This window comes from Chanodichthys erythropterus, chromosome 16 (assembly GCF_024489055.1).
Source record: "Chanodichthys erythropterus isolate Z2021 chromosome 16, ASM2448905v1, whole genome shotgun sequence".
In the NCBI taxonomy this organism is placed as follows: Eukaryota; Metazoa; Chordata; class Actinopteri; order Cypriniformes; family Xenocyprididae; genus Chanodichthys; species Chanodichthys erythropterus.
Window position 1 is genome coordinate 11,553,063 of NC_090236.1, and position 14,001 is coordinate 11,567,063.

Consider the following 14,001-nt stretch of genomic DNA (forward strand, 5'->3'; position numbering starts at 1 on the left):
TCCAAAAGGTTGGAACCACTAAGATTTTTAATGTTTTTAAAAGAAGTTTCGTCGGCTCACCAAGGCTACATTAATTTAATTAAAAATACAGTAAAAAACAGTAATATTGTGAAATATTATTACAATTTAAAATAACTGTGTACTATTTAAATATATTTGACAAAGTAATTTATTCCTGTGATCAAAGCAGAATTTTCAGCATCGTTACTCCAGTCTTCAGTGTCACATGATCCTTCAGAAATCATTCTAATGCTGATCTGCTGCTCAAGAAACATTTATGATTATTATCAATGTTGAAAACAGTTGTGTACTTTTTTTTTTCAGGATTCCTTGATGAATAGAAAGTTCAAAAGAACAGCATTTATCTGAAATACAAAGCTTCTGTAGCATTATACACTACCGTTCAAAAGTTTGGGGTCAGTAAGAATTTGTATTTTTATTTTTTTGAAAAGAAATGAATACTTTTATTCAGCAAGGATGCATTAAATCAATCAAAAGTGGCAGTAAAGACATTTATAATGTTACAAAAGATTAGATTTCAGATAAACACTGTTCTTTTGAACTTTCTATTCATCAAATAATCCTGAAAAAAAAATATTGTACACAAATATTTTGTACAATTGTACACAATAAATGTTTCTTGAGCAGCAGATCAGCATATTAGAATGATTTCTGAAGGATCATGTGACACTGAAGACTGGAGTAATTATGCTGAAAATTCAGCTTTGATCACAGAAATAAATTACTTTGTGAAATAAATTCAAATAGAAAACAGTTATTTTAAATTGTAATAATATTTCACAATATTACTGTTTTTTTACTGTATTTTTAATTAAATAAATGTAGCCTTGGTGAGCAGACCAAACTTCTTTTAAAAACATTAAAAATCTTAGTGGTTCCAAACTTTTGGACTGTACTGTATGTGAAATACAAGTATTTAGTCTATAAATACAACAAAGTCTATAAATAGCAAAACACCAACAACATTTTCAGTGCAAAAAATATCTCTTTTATTATTTACGATAACATCAAACAAACAGACAGGATGAATAGTTTGACACTCCTCAACGTCACCTACTGAAACCTAACTTTGGTAAAAAAAAAATAAAAAAAAAAAAAAGCAGCAAAAGAACAGATTAAATAGAAGAACCAGAGGAACCGGCAGAAGCTCGCGGACCACACGATAAAACACAGTTACTAAGAAGCCAGAGAGAGAATTACTCGTTCACAGTTAGGAGAAAGAAAAACCGTAGAAGCCTGTTGAGTGTCGTGAAACTTCGAACATTTTGAAATCAAACTTTTTTGTCTACAGGGAAAGCAGAAATATAGTACAAGTGTTTTTAAAGCACAACGGAGAATATACAGAAAATATTCCACCTGATGTCAAAGCAAACGGACCAGAAACTCAATCCATATCCACAGCTGAAAGTTGAAAAAATCATTTAGAGAAGTGTGCATTTCACTGAACAATACTTTCCCGTAATCCCAAAGTGGGTTGCCCAAAAGATTTACTGGCGTAAGGACAAACAAAGAATTTATCTTTTCCAAAAAAATAAACATGCTGTGTGTTTTTGATAATGACATACTGAATATCTAACAAGAATAAAACTACACAGTAAACAACTGATGAATCTGTGCGAAGCGCTAATGTACTGGAAAAAATTTAAAACCTGTCAGAGAGATGATAACCACATGCAAACCACAGCAGGAAAATGAGTTGAGATCAGCAAACACACCCAATCAGAGAGCAGCGCTGAACATCCAACATTTACATATGAAATCCTCATTTCTTTGCATTACATTTACATAACCAAATTCATTTATGTACAGGTCTATTGTGAGTAGTGGTTCAATTCGGTGTGATCGAATCAGTCAAATTAATTTGCAAAAAAAAGAATATTGAGGTGGATTAAAATATAAAATATTATAATTTGCATAAAAATTAAGTAGTTTCTTGGCAATCTATGGTCATATTAAAAACCAATAAATTATGTTTTAATGCTTTCAAACAATCTTTCCCGTATATTTAATTTTGGTGATGCCAATAGTAAGACACTCCATGTATATTTTTTTATTTTTTTTTATTTTTTTTGTAACTGAAATCAACTAAATTAATTTCAGACTGTGTTTTTTAATCTTTGACTTCCTGCAAGACACATTGGAGCAATGCTTGACAGCGTAAGAATAAAGTGCAAATACTACAAGCAAAAAAAGGCCAAATCAGCTACATGAACTTGCTCATGTGCATTATTTACAACAAAACGTGAAGCAATGCAAAAAGCAAGAATAGCAAGAAATAGTCACAAAAGAAATTTAAAGATTTGCTGTTTAAGGGGCTGTGATGATAAAGCTCGCACAGAGTCGTGGGGAAACTTATCTGCAGTCAAGAAAAAGAACAAAAATAGCTGTGCACAGATCAGCTGGGACAATAACAAGAGGTGAATTTGAGCTTCTTATCATGTAAGACCTGCCTTTAATTCGCAGTAAGGCAATGGAGAAGATGTTATGATGTTTGTAGAGGTCTAACAGGTCTATCCAGCCTGCTGGATTGGATTCGTGTTTTACTTAACCAAGGTCAAATCAGACTGGGCTACGCAACATAAACTCTCTCTAAAATCTCTTTTGTGTGATTGTTCATCAGTTAAAACATATTCAAACTGCTGTGCATTGTCATATCTAATTGCATTGGTCATCCTACTAAAATCAAAAAAAGGCTATGCTTGACATTCAAAATCGCAGCTGTAGTATGTGGCTTGGTGTTCTAGTCATCAACAAAACAAATGTGTAACAAAACACGAATGATTTCACACAGGAAATGGGCAACCCTATTCGTAGAGCATTTTATGACGCTACAAGACAGGACCTGACGTCGCTCGGTGCCGCCGCTTTAGTCATTTAATACTCCTCTGAGGTTAAATCACTACAGAAAACCATTTCAGAAACCTGCCAATAGTGCTTCTATGCTACATCTGTTCAAAACAAGATATAGTCTTAGTTTGGTGCTTTTACTGACTGGATTTTCGCTTTCAAAATCAAGAAGCACCTTTTAAAGGTGGCGGAAAGCACTTCTATCTCGTTGCAGATCTGATCTGATTTAGGGGAAAACGCAACTAAAAGAGCGACACTATGCGTTACATAACGCCAACTCAAACTGCGTTTCTGAGAGCAAACATTTGTTATGAAGCCTATTAATACATAAATAGGTCAGTTAGAGAGTTTCATTTGTAATCAAATGTCTCTTTCATTTGTCTTCTTTTTTTTTTTTGACCAGAACTATTTACAATTCAAAACCAAGAAACTCCTTCGCAGTCTCACCAAATCTCGAAAATGTGACGAGATTGACTTTTTCCGGGGCTTACGGGTTATTCCAAGGGATTATAAACATACCAAATGATGGCCAACTCACACGTATAAATACACTCTTTTGATATGACAATTGTAAAAATCGTCTCCCTAAGCTGTGGACAATGACATCAACTCAAAAGAACAAACCCTGTACACGGACGCTTCATACAGTACCTCCGCGGCCAGCCCTTCACGGCGCGGCATGGCAGACTGTACAATGAGAGGCGATGATACTTAAGCTACGAAGAGGTGAAGCGGTGGGTTTGTTTCGGTTTTCTTTGTTTTGTCTGTGTTTCTTTTAGGTGGTCTTGACCAGGTCGTACACGTGGATGTGGAAATCGTCATCGTATTTGATGTAGTAGACAGACGGCTTGGCGGGAACTTGATAGATGACGAGGCCTGTTCTCTTCACTCCTTTATCCGTCACATACTCCACCTGCTTACCCACAAGGCTCTCTGTTTCCTCGCCGGGCTTCCTGTCTGCGGGCAGCAGGTGTTTATTCTCTGTGGAAACAAAGAGATGGAAACAGTAAACTTAATTTTCACTTTACTGCACAATGAGTCAGAATGAATGAATTAAATCTACTTATTTTATTAATATATAATGACGTTGCTGCCTGTGTGTGGTTCAGATACCCTCAGATTTCATCAAAAATATATTTTTGTGAATTTGTGTTCTGAAGATGAACGATGGTCTTAAGGGGTTTGGGATGACATGAGGGTGAGTAATTAATGACAGAAATTTCAGTTTTGGGTGAACTAACCCTTTCATTCATGAATGAATCAACTGTTTGAACAAATCTCTCCGGTGAACCAATGATTCAATGAATGGCCCATTCATAAAGAGAGCCTTTTACATCATTCATGAATGAATCAGCAGTTTGAACAAATCAACTGGGTGAACCAACGATTCAATGGCCCATTCATAAAGAGAGCCTTTTACTTAATTCATGAATGAATCAGCTGTTTGAACAAATCAATCAGGTGAACCATAGATTCAATGATCCATTCATAAAGAGAGCCATTTATTTCATTCATGAATGAATTTGCTGTTTGAATGAATCGAATGAATGACTCACTCATTCATTAAAACATTTACCGCCACCTACTGGCAGTTTTAGTTTCTTATTTAGAGTATCATTTCATTAAAAAAATTTTTTCCATATATAGAGCTGCACAATTAAACACTAAAAGATCCCGATCTCAATTCAAACACCCAGGCAATCTTATTCCTCAATGACAACGATTCGCCTGTGTCTATTAAACCTTTGACAAAATAACACTGGAATATTCAAGTCTGTTTTTGCACTGCCGCTGAGCCGAAGAGAGCAGTCGTCATGTATAGGTATGAAAACACTTCACATACGGTCTTTTCAACCACACAGTTTCACGTACGTCTGCAAGATGTCTGTAAAAGATCACTTCATCTGGAAAGCATCTGCTGTTGACAAACATCAGATAGACGTCTTTAAGATGTCAGTTTTACATACATTCTAAATCATAAACATCTTAAAGACATCTTCTAAATGTCTATTTGAAATCTGACAGGAAACATCCTAGATGTATTAATATGTCTGTGGCAATTGCAGATGAGCAAACACTCTAAAAATACGTCTTCCAGATGTAAACACGCACATCAAATAGACGTTTCTGAGACGTACGTGTGCTATCAGGGATTGTTTCTGTGTTACAGATATTTATATTAACACAGACGTTCTAGGATAAATGTTTATATTTCAGAAATAAACACTGATGTCTACCGTAGAGATCAAAATAGAGTAAATCACCTTTTGAAAGTAACTTGGTGCTTCAAATAATGATTGTATTGATTACATCGTTACACCACCAGGTGGCAACAAGTGGCTGTAAAAAATGTATTTGTCATTGAATCATTCATTAGAGATTCATCCAGTAATGAAACAAGTGAAGTATTTATGAATGAGTCATTGAATCATTCAAACAGTTTTTTAAATAATTCATTCAGATTAATTAAACATTTTAAATAGACTGCAGCAATTAACATGTTGTCAGAACCTCTAATAAATTTTGTTTAGTTGTCTGTTGAGAATCATACAGGTTGTTGTAGCCTAAAAGTTTCTGTGTAATAAATTACGTTGAATCAAATTAAACGTAAAAAAACATTCAAACGTTTGTAAACGAAGTCTCTTATGCTCACCAAAACTGCCTTTATTTAATCAAAACTACAGTGAGAACTACAGTAATCTTATTTAATATTACAATTTAAAATACCTATTTTACTTTGTAATTTATTCCTGTGATCAAAGCTGAATTTTCAGCATCATTACTCCAGTCTTCAGCGTCACATGATCCTTCAGAAATCATTCTATTATGCTGATTTGCTGCTCAAAAAACATGTCTTATTTTGTCAGGATTCTATGGTAAACAGAAAGTTAAAAAGAACAACATTTATTATCGAGGTAGAGATACTGAGGTAGCTGACAGACCAAAGAGAAACTGAGCCAAATAGATAAAGATGAAAGATCTCTCAGACATGCCTAATAAGAGTCACACAGAACCAAAAAAAACACACTCTTTGTTCTGAAGCATTGCTCTGTAAGGCAAAGCAACAATTTAAAATTGTCTGCTAATTGCATAAATATGAATGTGACAAGTTAGTATTATAAAATAAAATCCATCAATCAAAAGCGGAGTAATATCAACAACATTTAAATGGAATTAACTTCATTATGGTTTTATTAAAAACATCAGCTTATTTACCCGCTTCAGGTAAAATCCGAAGGTCTCCGTCTTTGTAGTCGTCCCAGAGCTGGTACATGTAGAGCACGGGGTCTTTCTCATATGTGATGTAGTACCAGTTGGTCATGATGGGCGCTCGGGACAGGACCATCCCCCTCCACTCGTTCTTCTCACCGTCCTCCTTCTCAAACAGATGCTCCACGGCTTTTCCCACCAGCTCCTCTGCGTCATGAGGAACCTTGATCTTGTTGTTCACTTTGAAGGGTTAGGAAACACAGCAAAATGACTAAATGCACATTTAAGTGTGAGAGGTTGTGTTACAGTGATTTTATCCTGGTTAAGAACTCTTGTGGGATAAAAGCTCTAAAAATCTGAGTGGGATTGAATGAACCATGTTCAATAAGCATGTATGTGATTGGTTGAATTAATGTGAATATAAACAGCAATATGATAAATGTTACCTACACTACAGTTCAAATGTCTGGGGTCCGTAAGATAATTTTTTTATGATTTTCAAGAAAATGTTTTGCATAGTATAAAGATGGGGGTAAATGCATAAATAAAAAAATAAATAAAAAGTAAGCGTTCTGTTTTTGTGGCGAGTATAAATTTACAGATTTACAGGCGTTGTTTACACTACAATACTCGGTAAGATTTTTTTATGTTTATGAAAGAAGTCTCATGCTCATTAAGGCTGCATTTATCTGATAAAAAAATAAAGTAAAAACAGTAATATTGTGTCATATTATTATAAACTAAAATAACTGTTTTCCATTTTAATATATTTTGAAAATGTAATTTATTCCTGTGATGCAAAGCAGAATTGTCAGCAGCAAAAGAACAGCATTTATTGTTTTATTGAAATATTTTATAACATATAAATATCTTAATTACTATAAGTATTCAATTCTTCAAACAGGGTTTCTGCAGACTTTATGAAGGTAAATTTAAGACTTTTTCAAGACCTTTTTCAGACCAAGTAAAGAAAATTTAAGGGAAAACAATGAATCTATATGTCTAGGGAGAAACACAATGAGTTGTATTAGCAACACTTCAGAGTTTGAAAATACAACTTCAAACAGATATCCAATACTTTTTAAATAATAATATATATATATATATTTTTAAGTAGCTTTAATTGCTCCACTCCCAGCTACTAGAATATGGACATAACTTTTACTGTATCTTCTGATTACACTGCAAAAAATATATTCTTCCACAGTATTTTTGTCTTGTTTTCAGTGCAATTGTCTGAAGATTCTTAAATCAAAATGCATTTACTGGAGATTCCAAATGAAATAAAATGTGAAGTCTTGTTTTCTGTGAGTTTATGCATAAAAAGAACAAATATCTGCCAATGGGCTCAAAAAAATAAACTTAATTCAAAGGGAAGTTTTCATAACTCATTGACAGGTATTTGTTCTTGTTCAAGCATAGACACTTCATTTTGTTACATTTTTCAAGACTTAATTTTACACTTCTCAAGAAAATGTATCAAAGATTTTTAGATATGTGTACTGGAAAACAGGATAAAAGAGGAAGATATAACATTTTTGCAATGCATGCAACATTTAATGCCATAGCGTTATGAATTTGAGACTTTCTCCTCTGATTTAATACCTTTTTAAGACCCGCAAAAACCCTGTAAAAAATCTTAGTAGTGTACTTATGAAATGAAATAGAAATCTTTCCTAAAACTATATGTCCTTACTGTCACTTCTGATCTATTTTGTGCATCCTTGCTAAATAAAAATATTAAGTACTTAAAAAAAACCTGACCCCAAACTTCTGAACTGTGGTGTAAATCATGATATATACCATTAACTGGATATACAGTTACTCATACCGTGCCATTTTGGTCACTCTCAAGGAATGTTTTAGTAACATTTCATGCACTATAAATACTAACACCTCCTCATCCTTGCACATGTGCTATTTCCTGTCACTGACTTGTTTCCTGTTTGCAGCACAACAGATCCACCTACTCACCCACTTTCTCGGTGAGAACTTGCAGGTTAGAGACCCTCTCATCTTTAAAGAGCTCGATGCCATAGACACAATCGAAGCCGTCGTACTTGACCATGAATAGGGAGGAGTTGACACTGAGGCGGTCCAGCACGGTGCCCTTCCACTTGGTCAGCGCGCCCTTCTCCCTCCAGCTGTGTTGGATCCGTCGGCCCAGCAGGTTGTTTGGATCTGGGGTGAGACTGTCGCTCAGCTCTCCGCTGCTGCGCTTCCTGCCGAGCAGAGGAAAACAGGAGCGTAATGGGCTGCATTAAGTCTGGCATAACTCGCTAATCAAGGATCGTTTTACCGCTCAAGCGCTGATGATTATGATTTTATTGATTTTATATTGCACAGCATTTTCTCTTAGATGATATGAATGTAACAGACACATACTGTACGGTAATCTAAAGTGATATTAAAATGAGCATCAGCTGGCTAAACAAAATTAGACAAGATTGAATTTTGATAAAGAATGAAATAAAAATGATTTAGAGTACACTATCGATTTTATATTTTGAAATAAATAAATACTTTTATTCAGGAAAGATGCATTAAATTGATCATCAAAAGTATCCTGAAAAAATGTATCATGGTGTCCGCAAAAATATGAAGCAGCACAGCCATTTTCAACATTGATCATAACCATTTCTTAAGCAGCAGATCAGCATATGAATGATTTCTGAAGGATAATGTTAAAGAAGACCAGAGTAATGATGCTGAAAATTCAGCTTTGATCACAACAATAAATTATATTCACATAAGAAAAGTTACTTTAAATTGTAATAATATGAACTGTTTTTACTGTATTTTTGATCAAATAAATGGAGCCTTGATGAGCAGAAGAGACTTCTTTCAAAAACATTTAATAAATCTTACCGAATCTAAACATTTAAATGCTAATGTACAAATTCTTACTAAATATTGCATCGAAATGTAATAACTTGTTAAGCCCTCTTATTTTTCAAGCATGTTGCTCTATTCTGACCACTTTTCACAATCCAACCAATTCCAAAACAATTCCCATCCTGTATTTTTCTCGAATATCCTATTTCACTCAGAAATACATCCGATTACCAAAATAAAATGGGTCCACACTGACTCTACAGGTGCCTTATAGAAATGAATAGTAAAGAAAATATTGAAAATGATGTCTACTCACTCACATGAGATGAAGATTAACTAATAACTTTTCCCAACAAATACATACAGCAGCCACAAGGCTGACCAAGCCGACATAAAAAGACTAGCAGCGAAGAAAGCTGACTGTGTTGTCACCTCGCGTCGACTGCTTCTCGTCCAAATGCTGCACTTGAACACACCACAAAGACTACAGCTGACTAGCTTCTGCGCCTGCGTTTAAGGAAATAACTGTCTATATCAGCAGGTGTCAATTGTCTATATTCCTCATCCAAAAAGAGAAACCAAAACAAGGTATACAAACCGTAAACAAAGCAGCACTTGCTCACCATGTTAAATATCCATCATGATGATCACTTTCTCATGGTAACTTGTTTCCCCCATGGAATAAAACTATTTAAAATATAATTGCAACTTTGTTTCTCACAATTGCAAGTTTACGTCATGCAATTGTGACAATTAAGACTACATGAATCGCTGTGGTGCTCACACTACACAAGGGTTCTTGTCATCTTGGTGCACAAACTGCAAGACATTTGGTCAAGAGGCAGTCCTGACCAACAGCGAAAGAAAATTCTCTCACATAAATTCATGAAATTGCATACAAGATTCATACAAGCTTTTTCCTATGCCATATCCACTGTGATTGGCAGGATTAGTTCCAACTTGTCGTTGCATTGCACACACTACAAGATCACATGACGATAATATCAAACAGGTCTAAAAAAAAATAGCGCAGCTCGAGACTTAATAAACGTACTCCACACGACTCCGGGGGATAATAAAGTCCTTCTGAAGTGAAGCGATGCATTTGTGCAAGAAAAATATCCATATTTAACAAGTTATAAAGTAAAATAACTAGCTTCAGCCAGACCGCCTTCTCTATTCAACTTACGGAAAAAAAACTTTAGTCGTAATTTGAATACAGAAGGCAGTCTGGCGAAAGCTAGATATTTTACTTTATAACTTGCTAAATATGGATTTTTTTTTTAGACAAATGCATCACTTTGCTTCAGAAAGTCATTATTAACACCCCGGAGCCGTGTGGAGTATGTTTATAATGGATGGACGCACTTTCTTGAGCTTCAATCTCGTTGCCCCCATTATAAAGCTTGGATGCATCAGGATATTTAATATAATATATCTCTGAGTGTGTTCATCAGAAAGAAGAAAGTCAAATACACCCATGATGGCTTGAGGATGAGTAAAGCTTGGGGTGATTTTCATTTTAAAGTGAACTAATCCTTTAAAGTAAAACTAGCAACAACTAACAACTGACCTCAGTTCAGCCAAGTGCAAGAGTTCAGTTAGAGCTCAGTTTAATCATTCACCGCTGCTGGAGTGCGTCTGTCACTCAACATTTCTAACACTGAAAACACATTACCGGAAAACAAATATCTGGAGAGCAACGTGGTATATAACGCAATTTAATCACAGCAAAAGAGATGCTTGAACACCTAGTCATGATGACTGAAAGTCAATGAGGCTTATCCACTGACAGATTGTGGAACTGATATAAGGGTTAACAAACACTTCTGTTAATCCGTGAACCAGCCCTGGTAACTGGTGACATAATGTCAAAAGGACCAAATATTGGCCAATTAATCGGTCTGTTTAAAATATTTCAGTATCCCTAGAAACCTAACTCAACACAAACAAATATATCTGCTAATGAATCAGACTTACTTGTGAACTGATTCAAACAATTCACTGAAAAGAATCAACTTGAGAGAACGATTCACCCACAAACTGCAGTGATGGTAAACCATGGCACTTCCATATTTATCATGCTAAAATTAATTTACTATGGTATTTACAAGTTACATGAATATTAGTATCTCTTCAATATCATAAAGTACCGTCATCATCATCATACTGATCCCATCACTATCCAATGTTAAAGCACGTTTATATTGTTTTTACTCACCTGCCCCTTTTCTTGGACATGTTTCCAAAACCTCAAGCACGTCTAGAAGAGAAAAAAATGACACAATTAAAAGTAAACCAACAGGTTTACATCCAACATACACACTGAAGTGTTGCACTTTTTTTGTGTCTGTAGAATTCAATTACAATATCTCTCTTTAAAGGCCATTTCTCAAAATGAGTTTTTAGAAATCTCCACTTACATACACCAAGCATTTACACTTTTATTCATCTATATTTTTACAGAAGGATTTTTCCTCACAAAACTGATTTATTTCATTACTAAAAACATGGCGATTATTTTTATTGGAGTGATAAAAAGAGAATCACTTCTGTAAAACTACATCAACCAAATGAAACAAGAATTTTGAACCTGATTTTATTCAAGGTTCAGATTTCTGTTCTGGAGATGTATGCTAATTAGTGCATATTTAATCAGATAATACCTCATTTACATATTTATTAAACACAACACTTGTAATGCACAACAATTGTCTTATTGTACTGTGATGAATCAACTGGGGAATTAAGGTGATATGAAATGTTTTCCTTATTCCTATAACCCAAGGTTTTTTTTTTTTTTTTTTTTTGCCTTGGTTAATATAGGAATGTTTTAGGGTTAAGAGCAACAATACACACAACACAACTGCAGACAATACTTTCATTTCAGCATAGAGTAGAAACTGATGGGAGTGTCAGCATATGGTGGCTCACCACATGATTTTGACAGCTCAGTCCTTAAGCTAAATCTACAACAGTGTTCATGTTACAGTGTGTCAATTATTGTTAATCAGGTGTGACCTGTGCATGTTACATATGTAACGCCACGTTGTCTTTTGTTATTTTGTAGCGTTGCTACATTAATCTGGCGTCTGATTGGACAATGACTCAACAGCGCCCGTGTTGCATAATTACATCGAATCTGCGGCATGTATTCATGTGTTTAAGGTTTAATATCGCGTTAAAGTTGATGTGAAATCAACGCAGAACATGAGACGTCCACAATATTGCGGCATAACAGAGGCCGGTTTATTTTTCATCTGCAAGCTGTGCTGTTTCAACATATATCTCCCAAAATATAACCTTTATATCACAACTAACATGTCAGATATCAGTAATGCAAGTAAATGGGTGTATAGAGTCTATACAAAGCCACAAAATCGGGTCGTTTCGCTGCTTCACATGGAAAACACCAACGCAGCTATAAAACGCTGGCGTTTCTGTCCTTTGCGCAACCGGCAAAGTCCGCTTTACCTTCGTGTTTTCTCTTCACACATATTCGTATTTCCACATGCACATGTGTCTTTGTATAAATAGTAAGAAAAGCAAGATTACCTGGCCTCTATTTTCATGTCTATGATGGACTTCCCTCTGCAGAGATCCTCATGTATAATGTTCGTCCAGACGTCAGGCAACAACCTGGCACGGCCTGTGTAAACTACAACTCCCAGAGTGCCTTGTCAGGGAGAGTAGAGCACATAGCGGGCAGGGCATTCTGGGAAATGTAGTTGAGAGGATGCGTGAACTCGAAAAGGGGCGGACACGCATTCTTCCTGTGTCCGACTGCAACTGTGTAAATGAGAAAATAAAAGCCAAGGAGTTATTAAGCAAACACCTGCATAAAAGTCATGAGAGATAATAAATTATCTTTATGAATCTTATGTGTGGGAAATGTTTACTACTTTTATCAGCACTGATGGAACTACAATTCCCAAGATGCACAAAGACTTTTCTTTGTCATTCCTTCGGTCAGCTTGGGAGGGAACGGGCCTTTGCTTTATTCAAAGCGTTTCTTTTTGTGTTTCAAAATGTGTGTATATGTTGAAACAAACGTTAGGATGCTTAAACATTTATTTTTAATAATATATTATATATATACACCATGTTCAAAAAATGATTAATTGAATTACATAGTATTACATCAGCTTATGTATTTCATATAATTCTATCCATATGATTCATTTTTCACATAACCCTATTAAGTCTATTCCTTGAAGATTAATAGTTGTATTAAGTCATTAAAATGATCTAAAAGATACAAAATGTATAACCCACATGATAAGCCTTGTGCTATGTAAAGAATATTTTGAGGGGTGTTTTACAGTTGTACTGCTGACATTGGTCAAACAGTCACAGCTCATTAGATTATGATAAAAAAAGGGTCAAACTGTTTGAGATAAGAAGTTTAAATAAAAAATGCAAGGTATAGGCCTAGATTGAGGCTAAACTATTTTGTTGGTTTGTCATACTAATGGCATTAGTATGATTCTACTCATTAAGCAAAACAAAACAAAAATCCACATTACAGCTTTGCATATTGCAATTTGCATCCCTGAAACTGAAAGTCATAGGCCAGACTCTTCTTTTCATTCTACTGCAATGCTTTTGGATCAGGAGTCCACTGCAGTGTTGAATATTCTCCACAAGAGGACACTAGTGCTCCATTCTCAGATCAACAGGATATTACCAACACATAAACGTACCAGAACCAGTAAACACAGTTCTTCCTGCTGTAAGGCTTTTTTTTTTTTTTTTGTAAGATAAAAAATTAGAACATTCCCGAAAGGTTTAATGTGACTGAACTGATTTCTGTGTGGCTCAACACCAGTGATTAAAACAGTATTGTTTTTGGTTATGTAAAAATGAAACAAAGATCATATAAAAATCAAATTGGGTCATATGTACTATTTCACATGAGTTTGATGATTAGTTAATTCTGAACAGCCACATACCCAATTATAATAGGGCGTGTTATTCCAAGTTTTTTACTCTCTCTCTCTCTCTCTCTCTCTCTCTCTCTCTCTCTCTCTCTCTCTCTCTCTCTCTGAAATGTGTCACTTTGTTTTTGTGTTTTACATCAAAGTTGCA

The 14,001-nt window shown here is 34.9% G+C and overlaps 1 protein-coding gene across 1 annotated transcript; it reads right to left on the reverse strand.

Moving 5' to 3' along the window:
• Window positions 1-994: 994 nt before the first annotated feature.
• On the reverse strand, window positions 995-12,572 carry zmp:0000000521 (spindlin-W). The gene is made up of 5 exons (XM_067362397.1): window positions 12,469-12,572; window positions 11,135-11,176; window positions 8,053-8,300; window positions 6,085-6,318; window positions 995-3,849 (listed from the first exon to the last, which is right to left on the reverse strand). The coding sequence occupies exons 2-5, from the start codon at window positions 11,152-11,154 to the stop codon at window positions 3,644-3,646; spliced, it is 708 nt and encodes a 235-aa protein (XP_067218498.1). The 5' UTR covers window positions 11,155-11,176; window positions 12,469-12,572; the 3' UTR covers window positions 995-3,643.
• Between the last annotated feature and the right edge of the window lie 1,429 nt (window positions 12,573-14,001).